This window comes from Diplotaxodon limnothrissa, linkage group LG10 (assembly GCF_057381915.1).
Source record: "Diplotaxodon limnothrissa isolate DT_005_m linkage group LG10, D_limnothrissa_male_GT1.1, whole genome shotgun sequence".
NCBI lineage: Eukaryota > Metazoa > Chordata > Actinopteri > Cichliformes > Cichlidae > Diplotaxodon > Diplotaxodon limnothrissa.
Genome location: NC_140605.1, coordinates 30,420,178 through 30,443,140, shown reverse-complemented (window position 1 = coordinate 30,443,140; position 22,963 = coordinate 30,420,178). Strand labels below are relative to the sequence as shown.

At 39.0% G+C, this 22,963-nt stretch overlaps 1 protein-coding gene across 1 annotated transcript in view; it reads left to right on the top strand.

The window, feature by feature from the left end:
* tmem132e (transmembrane protein 132E) overlaps positions 1 to 22,963 on the top strand; it is a 425,465-nt gene that overhangs the window by 363,322 nt on the left and 39,180 nt on the right. The window contains exons 4-5 of the mRNA XM_085364711.1: positions 6,914 to 7,106; positions 16,317 to 16,460. Coding sequence (XP_085220837.1) covers positions 6,914 to 7,106; positions 16,317 to 16,460 — 337 coding nt within the window. The remainder of the gene's footprint in view (positions 1 to 6,913; positions 7,107 to 16,316; positions 16,461 to 22,963) is intronic.

Genomic DNA, 22,963 nt, shown 5'->3' with positions numbered 1-22,963 from the left:
GAATCTGAGGAAATGGGGTGACAATGTTTTCCCTTCAGGGCGCGTTGTTGATCTCTTCATCACTCTCCGCTCTTTATTATTCTTTAGCTGTCCTCATCAGCTCGCACTTCAGCCGGCGCTGGAATTAGTCAACATATTTCTTTGTCTGTAACCCTCCATCTGGAACGGTCCCGTTCTAACAGCAGCTCGTTGATAACGCCACATGAACCGATGCATTATTGATCGCGGTCAATGGGTTTCAAATGAATAATGTTCTTGAAAACACTGTGGCAATGCCTCTGTCATTTAATAAGATGTTTCTTAGTTCAGTTTAATAATTCAGGGTTAAACAAGAGAAGCAGGGAAAAGACTCTGAGAACATTTTTAAATGCCAATATTGACTCTTAACAAAGGCTTCAGGAGGACAGGCGAGTACAGTGTTTTGCAAAGCTGCTTCGTCGTCACTGATGTTTGCCCCTTTTTGACTCTGCAAAGGAGAGAAAATGTGTTTCTTAGCACAAAAGGCATCCTCTGTTGGCCTGTGTACACAAACTGTTTCCACACTCAAGTAAGACTCTTTCAATGAACACAATGCACGGTTTACTTTGTTGGCATGTTTTATGATCCAGAAAAGTGCTTTTTCCTGAGATGTGGGGAAAAGCAGCAGCTGAAAAGCAACTCAACTCAGTTTTAGGAGTTTTTAAGGCCCCAAACTTTAGCTGTTTGTTGGTGTACGTGAGCATTAGGGCTTTTTAAAAAGTCCTTTAATAGAAATAAAGAAACTGGATTACACAAGCGTGTCATAGCTTGTCGAAGGCACGTTTTTCCACCCGAAACCTGTCATTCTAGTCAAACAGCACATGTTGAAGTGTTGTTTTAAATTTTAATTAAACTTTGACTTTCTTTTAAATGTTCAAAAAGTCATACTAAAGGGCTGTAGTGCCATTGACTTAAGCATGAACCATTTTCAACTCTTTGTTCATCGTTTTTGTTCTCCTGCTTTTGTAACACTGCCTTGCAGCGCTTTGATCCAATGAACACTCCCTGTTAATCAGTTCAAACAGACCTTTGATCAAAGAACGAAAATCCCCCTGAGCTCTGAAAAAGCCCCGAGCTGCAGCTTTTAAAATATATACTTTGTGCTATACACACAGAACATCATTAAGTTAATGGAGACAAGGCCAGACTTTCTTGAGCCATGGTTTCTCCATTCATTTAGCCCTTTGGTGTGAAATCACACATTTAAGATTTCACCGCCCACTAATATTTAAAAATGCCTTTGTGTTGAGTTTTGTGACTCCATCATTAGCTCAAGTGAGTCATCGTGAATAATTGCATGATAGCGTTAAGAAGGGGAGGTGTCCATGGATCCAAAAAGTCCATCCGGGCTTCCTTTTCAAATGGTTTACATCTTCAAGGAGTCGCTGTGTGGACGCTCCGACACTATCTAGTTTGACTTTTTCATCAGTCTGCTTTTTGTACAGCTGCATTGTTGGACTGTAAGTCCACTTCCCGAAAACCAGTCACATGGTTGTGGTACTTAATATCCCGGACGAGGCTACAAATCACAAAATGTATGTCTTAAATAATTTGGTAGCACTTTATAATAATTTTACACCATTAAGCATCATTAAGTCATTAGTAAGTGCTTAAGTCATCATTTATACAGCATTACTCCTCCTTAGTATTCTATTAATAATACAGATATTATTATGACCATGTTTTTGTGATTACTGTTAAGATGATATCGCGGCAGCGATAGCTGTACATGGTGTAACATTAACAGATGGATAAACATACCTGTATTTATAAATGACACTAAGGAGGAGGAGTGATATATAAATGATGAATTAAGCACTTATAACATATAACATAATACCACATTAATATTTTTTTATGCCTTTAGCTTTTGTTTTGTATAGATGCTGGTTTAAAAACTAGAAAAACAACTAGCTTAATTATTAGTGTAACTATTATTACTATTAGTTTCTCATTTTTCCTTTTATGTATGTATTTATTTGTCTGTTTTTAATGGGCACACTGTACATTAGTAACAGACCTGTAACTCATCAGTATTTCCTGGCTGGATAATAAAAGCAAAATAAAAAAATGGATTTATCATATTAACATACAACATTACACATATTTAAAAAAACAACAACAACATACCAACGATGGCAACAGGAGGACAAAATCATCTCGGTGCCCACAGAACTGATAACTGATTAATACAACCATATCTATAAAGGGCATTTAAATGTTGTATGTATTGTCTATAATATCAGAAATAAGGCAGTATGTTTAGCAAAAAACGGAGTAATCTCCGCGCCTGTAAAATAAAAAAAATGACGATGGTTATTTATTGAAAACCTTTTAAAGTTCTTTTTTATAAAAACTGTAACAGGTTTAAACCATTTAGACCATGTTGTAATATAATAATGAATATGGGAGATGTGTGGACATGTCGTTTTGTTTCTATATAAAGTCAGCCAGAATAAATGTAATAATAAAACGTTTTAAAATTTAAGACTCAAATTAAAGTTTAACTATGATTCGCAGGTATTTGTGATCGTCTACAGCTGGAGTTTGTCTCCTAAAATGTAAATGCTAGGTTCCTCCACAGAATGGCCTCATTTGGTGAAAAACACACACACTGATTTGGATCCCAATTAAAATAGTTAAAAAGTGTTATCTAATGAGGTACACTACACATACACAGTGAGTTGGACGAGTCTGGTTTGATTTAGTTCAGCAGGAGAATTAATTGGGGCTAATATAATTAGGTGTATGTTGTTGTGGTGGACGGGTTACAGCAATGGGAAATCAGGGCATCAATGCAGGACAGTGACAGCACTGACATTTCAAAGTGAACCATCGGAAAATTGTAAACGGGAGAAAAAGTCACATGAGTGGGTCTGCCGTGCAGGATTTCCTCCAGAAAAGTAGCTAACGCACACGGGGACATTCATCGGATGAAGACGATTGTTGTAAAAAATGTGTACCAAAACACACTAGAGCTGATACCTGTTCATTGATTTTCTTCCACTTATCTAATTCAGGGTCATTCAGGTGCCACCGGGTGAGAAGCAGGGTAAACACCTGGACAGGTCCACAGTCTATCACAGGGCCAACACATAGAGACAGACAACATTCACACTTACATTCACACCTATGGGCAATTTCAAATCAGCAGTTAACCTAACGTGCATGTGCTTGGACTGTGGGAAGAAGCCATGCAGGCACAGGGAGAACCTGCAAACTCCACACAGAAACACCCCAGGTGGCCCGTGGATTTGAACCAGACCTTGGCTGTGATTTGACTGAGCTGACTGTGCATTTCTTTGCTTTTAAGATTATTTTTCTGTCTGTAATACAGCCAAGCAGAAAATGAAGTGGCATTAACTGGCAAGACAAAAATCTCTGGAGTTGTTCTGTGGAGTCACGATGCAGATAACAGCAATGTAAGGAGGCAGAGAGGCCATGTTAAGCCATGTGGTAACAGATAGCAGTGCCATAATTCCTCAGATCTGCTCTTTGGATTCAGATCTAAAAACTAATGTCATAATGTCAAGTGAATCTACAGCTCCTTTGAGTCAAAAAATCCGAGCTTTTCTTCTGCAGCTCTCAGCTACAGTTTCATATTTTGCAGTTCACTCTCATAAAAAAGAAGTATGCCCTCTAACCTAAACCACTGTATTGTGAACACCATTTTCCTTCCCTCCAGCATGGTGGCAGGCAACATAGTATTGAGCGGCTGTACCTGCACTCACTCTAGTGGGCCGTATTGATGACAGTTTGAGTGTGTCACAGACAGACGGAGGTGTTTGTTTTCACTGAGTGATGTCGAGACAAATAGGCTGAGATCTCATCTCGGTGTTCCTGAGAGGAACCTTTTGTGGGCGGACGGTTGTACATGGAGTTTGATCCAGCTTTCATTAAAAGCCTCTCAGCTTGAATGCTGGGATGGCTTTCTGCTTTTTGTGAAGGACAGATAGCTACTGTTTCAGTTTTCGCTAAAGGTGAGGCTTGGGTGGGATGATTCTCGCAGCAGCTGGAAAGAGAATTAATTTGCCTCTTCACCATCAGCGAGATTGTTTAATGTTAGGCTTGTTGAACCTGAGGATTACAAGCCCAACATGTAGAATTTTCATAATAAGAAGGCCGCTGTGGGTCTTGAATCGTTGGCGTGGTTGTGATAGTAAAAAGATAAGCAAAAGTTTCTGGTAGATGGAGGCACAAAGGGCGATGGTGCTCAGATAGTTTGTGTGCATGGCCATGAGAACAATCAGGTTACCTACCAATAGCGATCGATCGGTTAGAAGCAAATCTGCAGCCCATTTAATGACGTCTATTCCAAAGTGAGAGGCAGAACAGAATTTGCAATCTCCTTGCACAGACTCAACACTGAGACCTTTGGATAGAAGGAGAAAGCTGGCGAGATTAGGGAGCAGTGATTGGTTATTGACAAGACCCTTCTCTCTGTTTCATTTAAAGTCAATCCCTGAATAAGTCGTTGTATATGATAACTTAATAAAGTGAGTAGGAAAACCATTAGAAAACTATTATTTCTCAATAATGCCCCCTTTGACACTCTTATATAAGTAAAGGATATAGGAACATTTAAAAACATCTAATATCAGGTTTTTTCTTTAACTGTGCACTGTAATTACAGTACATGCCAATTATTTTGTTCCCTGCCTTTAAGATAGTTCCTTATTTTTCAAAATGTAACCATATCATTAGTTAAAATGAGAAAATTTCAGCACGCTGTCTGCTGATGGCTGGGTGTTAAGTTCCAGTGCGAGACCTCGAGAAATACTGCTGTCGTGTCTGAAATGTTACCGTTAGAAAGCGCTTTCATTTTCCAAGAAACCAAAGAAATTTGTGACTGAGTGCGTGTTTCTTAAACCTAAACTTAAAGTTAGTAAGAAAAACAAAACAATTAGCATAAAAACACAAATTCACACAACAGCAACAACATGCAACATCCTCCCTTTCTCTCTGCAAGGCGGCCAAAGTAGTGCTGGTTGAGAAAGGGAGAAAATTAAAAGGAGATGCAGTTAAATACTGAAAAATAAGTGCCAGTCAGAAACTGGGTGGATCCAGAACACCAGCTGAAACACTGTGTGAGCTGAAGATCAGTTTGAACCGGTCGCAGCAGGTGGCCCCGCCCCCTACCTGAGCCTGGTTCTGCCAGTGGTTTCTTCCTGTTAAAAGGGAGTTTTTCTTTCCCACTGTCGCCAAAGTGCTTGCTCATAGAGGGTCATATGATTGTTGGGTTTTTCTCTGTATCTATTATTGTAGGATCTACCTTACAATATAAAGCACCTTGAGGCGACTGTTACTGTGATTTGGCGCTGTATAAATGAAATTGAATTGAAGTTTTTGGATACTTGTACTTGATGTTTTGATATAAAAACATATAAAAGTATCTCTCTCTCTCTCTCTGTTCTAAAAGTATATCCTGATTATTTTATATGACTGCTTTTCTACATGTGTTCTTTGCTGTAATCGGTATATTCCTAGTAAATGTTTGCTACATTTGAAAGATTATTGCTGTTATAAATACTACAATTTACATTGTAATTTACTTGCCAAGTAAAAATAAAAACCTGATATCTGGATATCCCTAAACAGACGGTAGAGTGAGCCAGCAATATTAGCATTCTGCTGGGTTGCATGAGCAGAACGGGGTGGAATAATGACCCAATCTAAACTCATGTTTCAGTCTGCTCCTGGCTATGACCTTTAAGATTCTATAGCATTGTTATCTACCTTGTATCTGTCAGGAAATCTGATGAAGACAGTGAAGGAGCTGTTTATGATCCCGCCGACTGAATGAAAAGTTGCAATAGGGCGTTGTCATCATCGACTATGGCTGACAACTCCTCTGAGCTCTGCTGAATGCGCGACATTGATTTGACTAGAGCAAAAACCAAATCCTAGAGCCAAGATTTTAATCAGAGGTCTTGTCCAGGGCAGCTTTGTGGCCATTGATTCACTGATCCAACCACAAAACTGTGATCAATCTTCAAACAGCTCCTTTCTATTCAAGAGAGAAAAAGCTACGGCCTTATTTTGGAGGTGATCACCTGCTTATGTAGGCAAGGCAAGGCAAGGCAAGTTTATTTGTATAGCACAATTCAACAACAAGGTGATTCAAAGTGCTTTACAGAGACATTAGAAACAAGAACAAATAAAAAGCATGATTTAAAATTGATTAAAACAAGCAAATAAACTAACTAATTAACAAACAAACAAACAAACAAAACAGTATATAAAATCAAAACAGATAAAATCAGAACAGTAGATAAAATCAGTAGTTAAATGTAAGTTTTGAAATTTAAGCTTAAAGTGTGGATTTGGTGCTTTATTCAAATGCAGCTGAGAACAGGTGAGTCTTCAACCTGGATTTAAATAAACTGAGTGTTTCAGCTGATCTGAGGCTTTCTGGGAGTTTGTTCCAGATATAAGGAGCAAGTTCTGTATATGAATATATGCAGAACTTATATATATGGTGTTCTATTGAAGGTCTACAAAAAGTTCTACTTACAGATATGTAAATGTAGAATCGCTTTGAGTGAAGAACAAATACTGAAACTGCGCCATCTGAGAAGTATCTATTCAGCTCTAAAGCTCTTGGCTGCAGTGTTTCACACGCTGAAGTCTTAATGAATGCATTATTTCTTCGTTTCAACTCAAGGGTAACTCGGGGACAGCGTAAAAAAAAATTAAAAGCAGTGTGTCAACCACACACTAAATGACATTTTTAATAATTAAGCACTATCTAGTCAACAATTTCATCACTGAAAACGAATATGCTGCCAGAATGTCTGCTTATGTAAACTCTCCTGCGTTTGAATATGTTGCTATGAGTAGTGTTTGACATTTACGCTGGGCTCTGTTTGATGGCTGTCTCCTTGCGGTCTGGCAGGGATGTTGTGGGCAATGTCGAGGTGATGCAGCTGGACTTTGAGATGGAGAACTTCACCAGCCTCTCGGTAACCAGAAGGATCAACTGGAACATTGATTATAAGGGACAAAACCCACCACCTGATTCAGAGAAGGTCGTGACAGAACTGACGGTAGTGCAGCGGGACATTCAGGCCATCATCCCTCTGGCCATGGTGAGTAATGACAAATTCATATGGATGTAATTTTTTAAAATTCATATTCATTTTATTTTACTCAATATTATTTAATTTCAAATGCTAGTAGTTTATAGTTAAGCTGTTAGTGAAGGTTTCTGCCTTAAGCCTTTGAAATATAACACATTATTCGGTCACAAAATATTTTTCTAGTAAAACCATCACTAGGTCTGATATTATGAGCCAAATTCTGTGTGGACTATTACATTAGCCATTGTGTGACTTCCATAGAAGCAGAATAATACACTGGTTGGTTTCTTTAAAAGCTCAGTACCCTTGTAGAATATAACTCTTGACAATGTGTTAGTGCTGCAACATGCTTATGTAAGGCTCTGAATAACAGGGACTCATTTCTACTACAACTAAACTAAAAGTACAGTGGAAAAAAACACAGCTTTGGTAAATAAGAGACAGTCTGTTATATTGCAAATGAGAAATACATTATACTCTAGATATTTTTGTAAATACTGCATACCAATTTGTAAGTACTGGTGCACAAAACAGATGTTTCACTTTGTTACTGTTAAATAAAACCGGCTGTTACAGTCACCAGTATTTTACGGCACTTCAGTGATTTATTTAAACAGGAAGAGAATGTATAGAATAGAATAATCTACACTTTGGAATGCTAATCAGTTACAGTATTCAGTTTTGTTTATATAAAATGTTACATTACTGTACATTTCCTGTGTTTTTCTAGCAATTTTTTTGCAGGATTAGTCATTTAACAGTAAAAAGTAACCGTACAGTACAAGATTTTTACGTATTTCTTCTGAAAAGTCTAATAGCCATTCACTTTCTGCTTCCTTGCAAACCTGACTTAATTTTGAAGATTTTATTTTTTTAATACTATTTTTCCTTTTAATCAGCACACAGTCATTCTTCAGCAGGTCTAGTTTCAGTATACAATGTGTGCAGAGCATTCTGCACACAGACAGCTTGCCATTGCACATACATCCAATCAACACCTACGCCGTCTGCAGCGACTTACTGATTGTTCAGAGCCGACCAGTCCAAGTGTCCATTACTCTTCTAATCTAGACTCTTCCTTTTTGCCTTTTGAAAGGTGGCAATTATTGAGCGTTGTAAAGATTATGGAAGCAAAGAGAAATTAACCAGCCAAGCAGTGCTGAGAACATCCAGCTACACCTGCCTTTGTACTTAACTCTTTTGTGGTTTTGACGGAGTTGTTTAGCGTATTGAAATCCGCTATTTTTCCAGTAATGAAACTGTATTGTTCATGACGCATAATACAGCAGACTGCGTGGAGCAGTAAATGTCTAAGAATTGCTCAAAGCTTTTTTCTGAGGATGTTTGCATATTCATAGGAGCGAAGGCCATCAACCCTTTTTCAAACGTTAAGCTGTTCTACCAGTACAACGTTAGCTAATGTTTTCTCTTACAATACAGAAAATATGCTTTTAAAAATATTTTAAGACATAAGAAGGAGCTCTACACTGACAACTCCTGAGGCTTTGTGCTTCTAATAACAGCTCTTGGTTATCTGTTATATATTTGCATAATTACAACAGTTCTGCATCTAAAGCTCCATTAAATATACTTGAGCTGCAGTTATGACTTTGTGTGCTTCACATCTGTTGCAACATAAGGTTCGCTTAATATCTCTGGGCTCCTTGATATTTGGGATTAGCATGCATCTTGCACCCAGATGTGTTTCGCTGCATTGCAGAAATAGATTTCTGCCTATATGGCTTTGCCCTGTAAAATGTGCAATCCAAACCAGGCTGCATGGAAGAATTTGCCACCTCTACTCTCTCCTCGCTTGGTCGAATTGTTTATTGTAATGGCTTTCAGTTGCAGTCGCTAAGCGCAGCCATCATGTAAATGCTAAAAGGAGGCATTCTTGTCATTTTATTATTTTAGTTGTTGTGGAATTTCATGGCCATCGCTAAAAATACTTCCCTGCTTGTGTTTTCAAACTAAAATGAAGAAAATGATCTGTAACAAATTGCACAATGAGACCAGTCAGGCTTGATCAATTTAAAACGTTTTCACATCAGTGGAATTTAGAGTGCTTCCAATTAGTCTATCAAGGATTGCTTGTTTTTTAGGTTTTAGCCTAAACCTAAAAAACAATTATTAGCAGGCAACATTTACTATTTCCAGATGTCAGGATCCAATATGGTCACCTTGAAAAAGGAGAGTATCTTGTAGATAGGCTTTTTTTTTTTTCATATCAAAGAGTGAGAGTGATGATCCTTCTGGTCCAGATAGAAATGTAACACACTTTCAGAACCGATGATCGAAACTATGCAAACTGAAAACAGGTGGGTCTATCAGAGCAAAAGGAGAAGTCCAACTGATCGTCGCAGATTCTTAAGTAGCTTAAGTTTAGCTCCTCTCCCCTTGAAGGTCTCCCCCTCAGGCAGCACAGAGGGGCTTCCAGCTCCTCTTCCAGCCGTGTTTAGACAACTCTGTAGGGGTCCTGTTCTCACCACTCACGTGATTTCACCATGAACATCAAACTTGTGCTGAAAGCAAACATCAACTTCTGTGTCAGACTGACACAACCTTCATGTCGAGGATCATTACCGGTGATGAGAGTTGGGTCTCCTGCTATGACCCAGAGACCAAACAGCACATGCCACTAGCAGAGACTGCAGTGTCCAAGCCCGAAGCCGTCACATTAGGTCAAGAGTGAAAGCAGAAGCATTTTTTTTTGTTCATCTTTAAAGGGTCGAACCGTCACATCTGTGATAACGACCTCAGCTTTGGGGCAACCTGCCCCATTGCTGCAGCTTTGCTTTCTTACCCAAAATTATGCTAAGGCTAAATAGCTCCCATTTCGACACAATGGAAGAGATCCAGCATGCATCATAATGCAGAATACTGCAAGTGGTGCAAAAGTGCACTGGCAGAAGTTCAGGAACAGGACAACATAAAAGAAGTTGAGGCAAGTTTTCATGAAACTTTTTATTTGCCGCTAGTTCCACATAGTGGTGATTGTTTGTGTTTTCAAAGTCGCTGTGGTTATTTGGGGGGGACATGAGTAATTTGCTGGCTATGACTGATTGATGGTGATGGTTATGAACGTTGAATTCTCAGCACCGATCTGACCCTGCAGCAGGTGCATGTTTCTCCAGCCCTTAACAGGAACATCGTCTAGCAACAAAGTATAAACAGGATGATTTTATGACCAGATTGCAGAGTAACTATCGCAACAAACATGAACACCGCTGCATATTTATCAGTTCAACCAATGTGTCCCAAGGGCTTTTTTATTAGCATCTCTTTGCTGCCCAGGTCAAGGTACTAAAATATTTAGAGCGGAAACTAATTATGTTAAGAGTACAGTGGTCAAAGAAAAACAACTCTAATGATATAACAAGAATCTGACTCTGATATTGCACATCTTTCTTCATCTTCTTCATTTTTCTGTACTCATTTTAAGCTTCGCCACAGATGCAGATCCACTAGCACTTTTCAGCTGGTGGCAAACGCCCACTTATAGCCTGTAGAACAAATCGGCTCTTTGTGAAACTGTGGATATACAGAGGCGGGAGGCGGTTCTGTCCCTAAAATACAAAAATGATGCTTCTTGTGTCACAAAGCGACAGAGATGAATGTCTAGAGTGGAGTCACGAACAGCGAACGAGGAGCGAGAACGGCGAGGACGAAGAATGAAGAAGAGCGTCTCACAGAGAGGTGGACGTCCCCGGGTTGTGTGCTAACTACAGCTCACCCGCTGCCGATGAGAGGAGGAAGGGGGAGGAAAAGGGAGGAATTACTGGTGAATTTAAAGTGTCAAAAGTGAAACAATTCCAGGGTGGTAAGGTTAAATCAACCCCGGGGCTTATTGCACATTTTGAGCCGCTATTAACACCAAACCACTAAAGCCCTCTTTCACATGACTTTTTTTTAAGAGAGAGAACTGCAGAGGAGGGAGTAACAGTTATGCCAGATTCCCTCTTCCATTAGCTGCTCTCTGCCACAGCATCGACCAGATGTTAAATAAAAAATGATGTTTTGCGTTGCACAAACTCTAGAGCTTCAAGTCATGTGTTATTTTCAAATGTATACGCTTGTGCATTTATAAAGACACACATCTGGCAAAAAGTATTTGCTTACATTATTCAAAGGCAGCTAGAGATGGTAATAGTTGAGCATTTTTTGTGGACTCACACGCAAAGTAAACTCGCCTCATTATTCCACAAACCCAGACCTCTGTGGGCATTTGCAACTAAGATGTGTAGAAATGGGTTGTACAACGTCTGTAATCACAACTTAGAGGAAACTGACATTACATACACACACAAACACACAATCATCTCAAACAGAACACATTTTATAAAGTTATAAAATTGTAAAACTAAATATTACAGAATTTTATTTATTTATTTTTTTTAAAAGGTTATTTTTCTTGATTTATTTGGTTAAATTGGGAAACGTTCACTAACAGGGGACCTGTTATGCTTATTTCCAAGTTGACAATCTTATTGTTGGATTCTACTGGAATAGATATGCACGATTCAAAGTTGCATGATGCCAGCTCTGTCTTCTGGTTGGTTCAATTCAATTCAAAATTGTTTTGTACAGTTGACCAAAGTGCTTCACAATCGGTTAAAAACAAGAAAAAACACTAGAGAAACAAATACAGATAAATGAGAAGACAATGAATTAACAATTTAAAAAAATAAATAAAACATGCCTGATGGTTCTCATACTGAACTCGAATTAAAAGCCAAAGTAAAAAAGTGAGTTTTAAGACGCGATTTAAAAGACTGAATAGACTCTGAAGTAGGAATCTCCTCTGGCAGATTATTCCAGAGTCTGGGTGCTGCTACTGCGAAGGCCCGCTCTCCTCTACGCTTCAATCGAGACCTTGGTTGTGCTAAGAGACAATCTCGGTGCTCTTTTGGGGTCATACATGTTGAGGAGTTCGTTTAAATAACCGGGCGCCATATTATTTCAAACTTTAAAAGTAAGGTTGCCCCTCACAAGCAGCATGTGGTCTTGATTTGATACAGGCAGAGCTACAGTTCTCGGATGACGTTTTTAGAGATATCCTCCCTCTATGACATGAAAAAAATAATCAGGCTTTAGCCCAGTTGATATTTTTTTACCTGGGCCTAATGATGTCGGGTGCGCCAGTTTGAATTGTAGTTTTGTGCTTTTAAAGTCACAAAACTAATCCACTTGTGTTCAGTAAGATGACAACAGCATTTTTAATGTTTGCCATGGTGTATTTAAAAAACGGTTTCACTGCTTCCTGAAGAACTTGATAAATAAGTGAAACAATAGCCGAGCAAACTGATGACTGATCGTTGTTCTCTCTTGAATTTAGGGAAGTATAATTAGAGATCCCATTGCAGCACACATTTACTGGTAAAGTGTCTCGTGTTTTGTAATATTTACCAGATGCTGGAACAGCAAGGAGAGCTTAGGGAGGATGTCTTTCAATTAGGATTGTCCCCTAGAGTCCAGTCAGTTATCCAAGGTGGTCTGGTGTGCTTTGCTTCCCATAAATTGGCCCCACACTCTAAGCTAATAAAAAAAAAAAGGCTGCTTTTCATGCCTGATGCCTTAACTTCAATAACAAAAACAAATCAATTCTAATGCTAGAATTTGTTGAACACATTTTTTTTTTATTCCAAACAAAAGGTCTTTGAAATAGATTGTTTAATCATGGGGTTTTACTGGGATGAGAACATATTTTTGGTTAATACAACTGCCAAAAAGCATGCTGTTCCCCTAATGGTTCAGATCCTTTTAAAAGGATATAAATGCATGTGGATAATACAGATACAAGGAATAAGGTACTAGCAAGAAACTAATATAGATTTATAATAGAGGTCAAAGAGGACCTAATAGACTTTTCTTTAAATATAAAAGAACAGAAATAAAAGCTCCACTCATGAATCTGTTATGATGCTATAGTGAAGGCATGTCTTTAATATGGTTATCTCTGTGAGCTACATCTCACCCACTGGCTGTTCAAACCTTCTGTTTTTGAAGGGCAGCCAATTACTAACAAGACTGATGTAAACGGACAGAGAAGGAAACTCATGTTTTGTTTCAGAAAGTACAAAAACTTAAAATAAATAAGCATTATTTTTGGTTACTGTGAATCATAAAAAGGCTTCTCTAGTACCTTCAGTAATACCTAGTGTAATATCATGCAACTACTTCATTAGGTACACGTTGCTAGTACTGGATTGGACCCCTTTTGCCTTTTGAAGCCAAAAGGAAGCAATGAAAGCCTTAAATCTTCATGGCACAGATTCACCTGATCAGAGATTTTGGTGCATATTGACATGACAGCATCACACAGTTGGTGCACATCCGTGATGTGAATCTCCCATTCTACCGAATCCCAGAGATGCTCTTCTGGACTTGGATGTGGTGATTGTGGAGAGTGTTAACTCATTGTCGTGCTCAAGAAACCAGTTTGAGATGATTTGAGCTATGTGACATGGGTTGGGTGTGCTGTAGGTATAAAGGGATGAACTTGGTCTGCAGCAAATTTGGGTAGGCTGTGGTGTATGATGCTTATTTAACCTGAACATCAGGGGCTCAAAGTGCTCCAAGATAATCTTATATTGTCCAAGTTTGGTGAGGTGATGTAAATGTAGCCTCAGTTTCGTGTTTTAGCTGACAGGAGTTGTACACAGTGTGGTCTTCTGCTACTCTAGTCCATCGACTAAGACATTTTGTGCATTCAGAGGTGCTCCTCTGCATACCTTGGTTGTAAGGAGTGGTAATTGGAGTTACTGCTGCTGGCCATTCTCCCCTGTCCTCTGGCATTAACAAAGCAGTTTCTCTCAGAGCAATGCCGGTTGTTTGGCAGTTTCTCTTTTTTGGTTAATAAAATTGGCAAAAAGCAAAAGGGTTTTCTATCAGGTAGCACTCAGTGAAGTTACTGTTTTCTAACTCTAGTCAAGAAAGTTCTTGAAAGTTCTGTACTTGTTCTATTTTTTGCTACATCAATGATTCATGATTGAACTTTGATGGAAACGCTCACTGTTAAAGAAATGATACTATATATATATGCGCTTGCAAATCCTATTTCGTAGAGACTAAAGTACCTTGCTCTTTTGCAGTCTTAGCTGTCAATAGTCAAGACTGCAGAAGTTTATTTGTTAGTCTGAAACCCAAATAAGGACGCTGTGAATACTAGTCAAGCTCTCATCCAAATGAAGCACAAATTCTAAAGATGAGTTTGTTAACTTAGTTTGTTGCTTAGGCTGCTGCCCCCGCGACCCGGCCCCGGATAAAGCGGATGAAGATGGAAGGATGGATGGATGGAGTTTGTTAACAGTAAATGCAAATTAACGCCCATTTCCACTATTTTTGAGCGGGCTGGTATTATGCAGGGGGCTCTGGTCTCAGGAAATGAAAGTTATCGGGTATATTTTTATGCACAGATTTGTACTGTTTCTGCTCTGATTTAAAGTGGAAATGTCCTTACTAATGTAAAAGAAGCCAAAAAAAAATCATGCCCCATAAAAAGTGACAGTGAGGCTGTCGCGAGTTGTATTAATTTCAAACATTTTCGGTTTTGATTAAAAATGAGCCAGCAGACACACAGGAATGACGTCCTTTTAATTCTTACTTCTGTCCTCTTTTGTGTTTGCCTTGGTCTAGATCTGCGAGTCAGAGTGTAATGAGTTGACAATTCTGTCTGATAGCAGACTGATTTTATCTCTGGTTGTGCCTATCTAAGGCATGAATTCATTTTATGATTAATTTAAGAACTGCTTGTGTGCTCACGTGTTCCAGCAAGATTTCTGCTCATGTTCTGGGATGATGTTTGGGGGTTTTTTTTTCTCTAGCACTTATGTTCATTTTTTTGAGGCTGCATGAAAACAAGAGAGACGTTAACTAATTAGACAGCAAACTAGCAACAACACTTCTAAACTTGAATAAGAGTGTCCAACGTGTGTGAAAGAAATGCCTTAATATAAAGCCGCCCACTCCTTTCCCTTTCTGCTTTCTACATTTTTCCTGTGTGCACCAGAGAAGAGGCAGCTGAATAAAACCTATGGAATCATGGCACAGATTTGCAGCTGTATCTGTATCATTTTCCTATTTTTTCAGGTAGTCTTTGTGTATTGCCTACAGATGAAGCTCCCATCCCGCTGCCTCAGATCTTCATCTTCTCTTTCTCTCTCTGTTCCCTCTGCTCGTCTGATCACAATGGGAGGGAGGGCCTTTAGCTGCTCTGCCCCTCGACTTTGGAATTCCCTACCCCCGGACCTCAGAAATATTAGTTCATTCTCTCTTTTTAAGTCCACCCTCAAAACTCATCTGTTTAAAATTGCCTATTCTTAAATTTCTGTATGTTTTAACTTTTATCTTCTATTTTTACCATTGTGTATATTTCCAGTTTTTATCTGTTGTACAGTGTCCTTGGGTGCTTTGAAAGGCGCTATTTAAATAAAATGTATTATTATTATTATTATTATTATTTGTTGTTTATGATCAAATCAAACACCATCCCAGCAGTTCGACTACGGTTGACAGATTTTTGATAATATGGGCAACTGAGACATTGCCCTTCGCGCCCTATGCTGATTCAAATTCTAATTACCCTATACTTTCTCTCCTTTACCCGCATGGCTGTTGATTCAAACTAGAATAATCATGTAGCCTGTTGAATGGACAATGAATGAACAAAAATGGATGCATTAGGCCTGAATAAATGAGCTTTTCTGTCATACGTCCTCCCATTAAAAGCTATTTTAACACATTGCTCTGAAATCTCACACTGACAGCAGCACTTTCTCTCGCTTTTTCCAGAGTAATTAGGATTTCAGTGATGCATCCAAGTGTGCCTTAGACTTGTGTGTTCCAGCTAGAATTGCATAAAGGTTAGGTCCGTCACAGTGCATCAGTACAGTAAATGTCTTGTTTGTCTGAATTTTTTACTCGAGGTTCTACAGAATTGGGGGGGAAAGAGGTGGTTATTACTTTTCTGTCCATTTCATCCCCATTTGGAAGAAAAGTGCACAGAAATAAAAATGTCAGTTGATGAAATCCAATGAAAGACGTCTCAGTATAGAGTAATGAGTTCTGCTCCGCCACTGAGAGTATCACCTAGTAGGCACAGGAGCCCTGATGGTAATGGCTTTAAATGTGGACATGAGTAATACTGATGAAATATCAAGGAAAATCACTCTCTGCCTCTCACTGTTTCGTGAATGCCATGTCTATTTTTTGTCTCCGTAGGACACCGAGATTATCAACACGGCCATTCTGACCGGACGCACTGTGGCCATTCCTGTCAAAATGGTCTCGATTGAGATGAACGGGGCAGTCACTGACGTCTCGGCTTTCGTGCAGTGCAAGTCCTCAAATGAAGACATTGTTAAGGTAGGTTAAAAGTGATCTCCTCTATCCGAAAGATGCTTCCATGTCACTGCAGTCGCAACATCACGAGGAAGCTTCATTTTCGGCTGCTCAGTAGGAAGTATTGATTTGATTCTTAGTTTATTCATTGTGTTCTTTGTATGGTATCGCCACACCTACAGCATGTGTGGGAAACACTTCATTCATTGAGATCGGCTTATCTGATGTGCTGAAGTACAAAGCCCATCATCTCTTCTTGTTCTCTTAAATGTGATGACTAAAGGAAAATAATAAACAACGTCCCGGGATGCAGAACAATCTCACGCGGGAATCCAAGCTGCGAGTGCAATATCAAGTCTCGTTTGTTGATTAAATAAATTAAATTGGGATCACAGCAACTTGCAGAGCACATTAGAGGCTTTGATTACACAGTTGTTATTTTCTCCACTCAGTTACAGTCGTAATAGATTGCTCTATAGGCAGATTGCATAATTGTATAGGCAGAGCAGTGAAGTGTTGCGGTGCCGTTTTGCACTGTTGATCAAAGTGATGGTGCAAGGGGAGATGTGACCTTCGTGGAAGTAAATAATGTGGGTTTTTTTTTCACGCAGATACACAACGGTGCAAACAGTTCAGCTTGGATGTGGTCCCATATGCAACTTTTAATGAAGTTGTACTAATAATTATGAATGTAGTTTTAATAAATGAAACCAACAAAGAGGTTGTGTGAATTTAGAAGAAAAGGGAAAGAAAGATTAGAGAGGACTGAATGTGCTAACTCAAAAATATCTCAGTACGCAATAAAGCAGTCCCCGAGGGCACAAAAGTCTCATGTTATGAGGGACAAATGAGATGAATCAAATACAATCAACCCCATTCGGAAAGTCTTTTGTCCATCCGTGTGTATAAAAAACTATTTATGTAAAAAGGGAAAACAAACTAACATTTTTAATTAAAATAAAATCGTTTGCCTTAGTTTTAGTTTTCACTGTGAGCCATGTCCTCGTGTGTCCCTGCCAAGTAAGGTTTCTCATCAATACAAACATGTAATACACAAATAGCAGCGCAGAGATATTTCAACTGCTTCACCTACGGCTGCACCTTATTTAAAGGTTGTGTGACGATTAGAAAGCAGTTACAGCCTCGTGTAAATACACTAGACTTGGAGGGAAACAGCCATCAGTGAGCAGCAGGTCGCAGTGTAATAAGCTTTAACTGTCTGGATTATTGTTCTGTGGTACTGTGTGTGTGTGTACACATATATATACAGTACATGTGTAATAATCTTCTGCATTTTTTTTTTTTTAATGGCTTTGTGATCACACGTTAACCCGAAAGCTCATCTTTTCTTTCCTCAAAGGAAAGTTATTTCCTGTTGGTGTGTTGAGATGCAATATGAGGTTGATGTAGTTATCTGCCACCGTATTTTTCGGACCATAAGATGCACCGGATTATAAGGCACACTGTTGATGAACGGGTCTGTTTTCATACATAAGGCACACCGAATTATAACGCCCATTATGCGAAACAAGCATTAGCATTCATCCTCCAGCTTCACTGTTTATGTTATGCTAACATAGCTGTGTTGCTAGCGATCATGTAGCACATCATTATATACCAGCTAGCCCAAATTCAGTAACCCTACAAAAGTCACTGCTGTTTAGTTTTCTGTCTTCGTTTAAGTTGGAAGTGATAGCAGAGCTGTACATTTAAATTTTTTCATAAATCTCTCAGTCAGAACATGCTATATCATGTTTAGGTGGAAGCTAGCAAGCTAACTTCCTGCTAACTTCTAACTTTGTTAAATTTAATGAATTCTGTTTTCATGGATGCCTGAGTGTTAAACATAATTGTTATGCCTGGTAAAGCAGCAACACTGATCATTTTATTAAAGATGCAAGAATTTAGATAGTTTTTAACTCTCAGTGATGTCGCAGTGTTCGTTTGACTTTGGGATCTGAAGCGGACGGAGTTTTGGACCCAGATTACTTCGCAAAGCTCCTGACTACGGTAGCTGTAATGCTCCGACAATCCATCAAGCGGTTCAGCTTCGTAGCTTACCAAAGTCGTACTAAAACATTTTTTGACAGAATTTTGAGCGCCGTGTACCACATAAAATCCAGAATTCATACATAAGGTGTACTGGATTATAAGGATTTTAAGTGCGCCTTATAGTGCGGAAAATACGGTAATTATGTGACAGTGCTTTTCAGGCCATGTTGCAGCAAAGTAATGTTCCCCAGTCAGTCAACCAAAAGTTTGCTAAAACAGCTTGTTTCTAACAGCCTCATGAACATCCAAAAAAAGGATTACTGTGAACCGTGAATCACGTGAAGCTGCTCAGGTAGAATCAAGAATAAAAAGTACGAAGCTGGAAATCTCCGTAACAGGTCCCCTTTAAATATGACCGCATTAATTTCCTTCTATTTCAAGAATCCATTCTGTGCAGAAGTGTCTTTTGTTCATTGAATAGTAAAACTATCATATCCATTCAGACTAATGAAATCCTTTGCAGCACTTTAGCAGCTCCTGAAGGTCAAGTGAGGCAGGTTTGATTACGGATTTTACAGACTGAGGCCATGAAGCAGAATCAGACGCCGGCTTTTATCACATCAGCTGGGACTGGTCGGTATCTGTTCTTTTTAACAGACCCGTATCTGTCCAATATATTTTCACTCTGATATACCGGACTAACTAATGTTAGCCACCTCACACGTTCCATGCTATCTTGTAAATAAATTGGTCCCAATTAATGGCTTGGATGCTTGAGGGAGAATGGATTAATTTATGGCTTTCCAGTAGCGACTTGTTCCTTAAAGGTGGGAGGGGCTCCAGTGGCGGTGCATTGTTTTGTATTGTACTGTCACTAGAAAAGAACAGGTGTTGCTTGGGGACGACTGGCCTCAGCTTGTCATTTATCATTTTTCATTATCCTTTAAAGACAAGGCGCTGGGCCATGTGATATTGAGTGGGCTTGCTTCAGTGATCCTGCCATTGAACGTTCGAGGCTAATTTAAAACGAGCCCTTCAAGCCCAGGAAACGCACAAGTCATGACAGTTCAATAAAACGAGCCGCGGAAAGCAGAAATAAGAGACTCACGCTGAGCCTGATAAAGGTCCAACACTCCATTGTGCTGTTGTTGTTTTTAATACCGCACACATTAATCTCGTGCCAAAAGTAATGCCAATCTTTTCTAATCACATTTTCTTCTTTTACTTCAGACATTCTAGTTCTTTCCAAAGGTTCGTCACAGCCCCCATAGCCTCCTGACTTAAGACTGCAACTGAAACAGCAGTTAAACTAAAGTTATTTCCGAGACGATGTCTCCGAATTAGCCTTTATTTTCAGGCAAACGCTCATTTGGATATTTGCCAACCCCTCAGGCTGTTGTCGTTTTTTTTTCCAGCTTGAGGGTAAAAATAGGTGAGAGGCTGTCATTTTTCTTTACAGACACTTTTATTTCTTAACTCTTTGGCAGTAACTAAGGTGCAGCGAGCATCAAGAGCCTGTGGCAGATAAGCCAACCTGCATGTGCACAGTTGTATTTGTGCGCATGTGCAGCTGCAGGAGTAATTATTCAGGCACCTTAGTGAGACAAGGTGGGACAAAATAAAGGAAAAGGGGTTAAGGGAGTCTGTTAGGAGGTCTGAGGAGTATTTGACAGCCACTCACCGACCATCCATTCCTGTGCCGTTGTGACTCGTATTCCCCGTCTGAGGCCACAGATAAGACCTTGAGCCTACACGTCATATCTCACGCTATATAGCGTACCATCCTCCCAGCTTCACTTCCATATTAGTCTGATGTACTTACCTTTAGTACAAATTTAGCTTCCAAAGGACAAGAAAAAGGCTTATAAAATCAGAAATCACTGCTTGCCCTTTCTGCTGTGCGCGTGAACATCCTTGCAGCTCAGGTTGGAGTTTGTTTTAACAACTTGGTGGGATTTGGCTCTTAAGGAGATGTTGTGGTCCTTGTTTTTGGTTGAGCTTCTTAGCGCTCATTAAGGCTCATCCTGTAATGATATTTTTCACCAAAAAAATAGTGCTTTCCACTTGGGGAATTATCTATGTGATGATGTACCTGTGTACAAATTCAGGTCAGTAATATAATGCTTGTCCAAGTTTAATGTGGCTAAAACTGACCGACCTGCACAGAGCCGTGACCTCCACCCCAAGCGAGACCTCTGGGAACTGAACGCTGGCTGTGAGCAAGTTTGCTGACCGCAGGTCGACCTCACTAATGCTCTTATGGCTGAGTAGAACCAAATGCCTGCAGTCAGGTTCCATCCTCTGTTGGAAGGCTTAAAAACAGTAAAGTGGAGACAGACTGGCAGATTATGAATTGCTCTGGATTTAAATGTCTTACAATTCATGGCAGGAGCACAAGGTTTTTGGAAACAATATTATTATTATTTTTTTTTTTTTTTAAGATATGCAGGGTGCATTTTAAAAGTTCTGCCTACACTGTACAATTCAGATGAAAGTAACTTTTCAGTGTTGCGAGGCTGAAGTGAAGACTCGTCTGATTTGATATGCAGGCAAAAATTTCTGTGATGTATTCTGCCTCAAAACCTCCGCAAATAAAACCAAACTACTTGGATGACTAGAGTTGAGTTCTTCTATATTAAGAAGTCCATGTTTACTCATTACTTCTTGCATTATGAAAAATATATTTAAAAAAAGAATGTGGATATTTTATTACATCCAAACAAAAGGCCCCAAAGTTTCCAGAACAACAGATCATTTTCACACTCAACACCATCAATCCTGCCAACAACAGGATAATGGGGACTGGCTCATTTAGCTAACAGAGCTAAATGAACTCAGTGTTTGCACTGCTCTTGAAGCCAGGAAACATTCATCACACAGAGACAAACTTCATTGCAGCTACAAGACACAATTCCAGTAATCCTAGCCATATGTCAAATTTGATTTCGGTGCTAATTTAATACATGCATTATTCCTAAACGGAACCTCAATTTGGCAGAAAGTCCTGTGGAGTCATTTAGTGAACATTTAAATTTCAAAATAAAATCTGGCGTGATTGGGGTTTCTTTTTGAAAATGCAATCCACACAGGAGAAATGTGTGAAGGTCTTCAGGACGGCAACATTTCCCAACCAGAGCAACTCATTCTTTGCTATGTGTGTCTTTGTCTGATAAACTTCAATCAAATCAGAAGTTGCGTGGTTTAATTGAAGCTTGCATCTTTTGAGCACCACCAACATAAAAGTCGAGGGGGGACTGCAACCTTTCTAAAACCAAAATATCTGTTGATCTGTCCATCCATCAAATAATGAGTGTGATAGGACTTGACCTAAGCAGCTAAAGAAGGGCAGGAGACAGATGCTGTCCAGTGTAGCGAGTGATTTATTCATCATTTTTGTGACCAAGCAATATTTACAAAAATAAATAAGAAACTCAACTCCATTATTAATCAGTTCAAATAAACATAACTGAACTTAAATCAACGGAAATTAAGGTCACATGCACACAGCTACACTGACCTGATCCTTCCTCCTCGAACACCTGCGTTCATCAGCTTAAATAGTCCACTTAACCAAACAATCTCACCCCTGTACTACTCCATTACATAGGTAAGACAAACATTTCCCTACTCAAACGTATACTGCTACTCTTCCCTAGCAATAAAAACCTACAGTGTAATCGATACATATTACAACAATAAATCAATTTCTACATAAACACACTCTAAAATCAACTTTATTAAATTACAAGGATTCTCCCCCTTCTTCACCTGGTCTCTTCCTGTGACCTCAGACTAACCAGGAAACTATAAATACAGGAAGTGAAGCTACATTTCCTCCTTTTGATCCTGGAACACAGGTAGGTAAGGTGAGTTCAAGCTAGACAAATTAACATTTTAAATAAAGAACATGTTAACTTAACAAACTTGTCAGAATTGACTTAAACCAAGATGTTACATTACATAGTCTGTAAAAGTGCAAAACGTAAATAAACCTGGGATAGTACATGTTTGCCTACTACAGAATACATATGAGATATGGCTAAATCAAAACAAAAATGTTCACTGAAAATATCAAGGTTTTAACTCTGGACAAAAGGTGTTCTCACCCCCTTTGTCATAATGAGTAAACATAAAAAAGTTTAAGATTGATGTTGATACTGTTGCTATTTTTTAAACATAATTACATGTTGTTGCTCTCACTAATGCCATGTTCAATACTGAGCTAATTAGGGGTGGGGGGTGAGTTTTATTTACCCAAAAATGCAAAAATATACAAAATGAACTAACAATACAGGAGGTTTAAGAAAGAAATGCCCGATTAATAACTTAAGATAGCTCTGAACCAACTGTTAAACAAAATAAAACCGATTTAACACAAGAAAAGGAGGCGACTTTAATAATTGGCTGATCAGAACAGGGGAATGCAAATACGAACAAGTCATCTAACAGCAAAGAAGCACAACCAACACTTAGTTTAATAGTCACGTCAAATTAATAATAATCAACACAAGACTAAGCAAATAGGTAACTTGCAA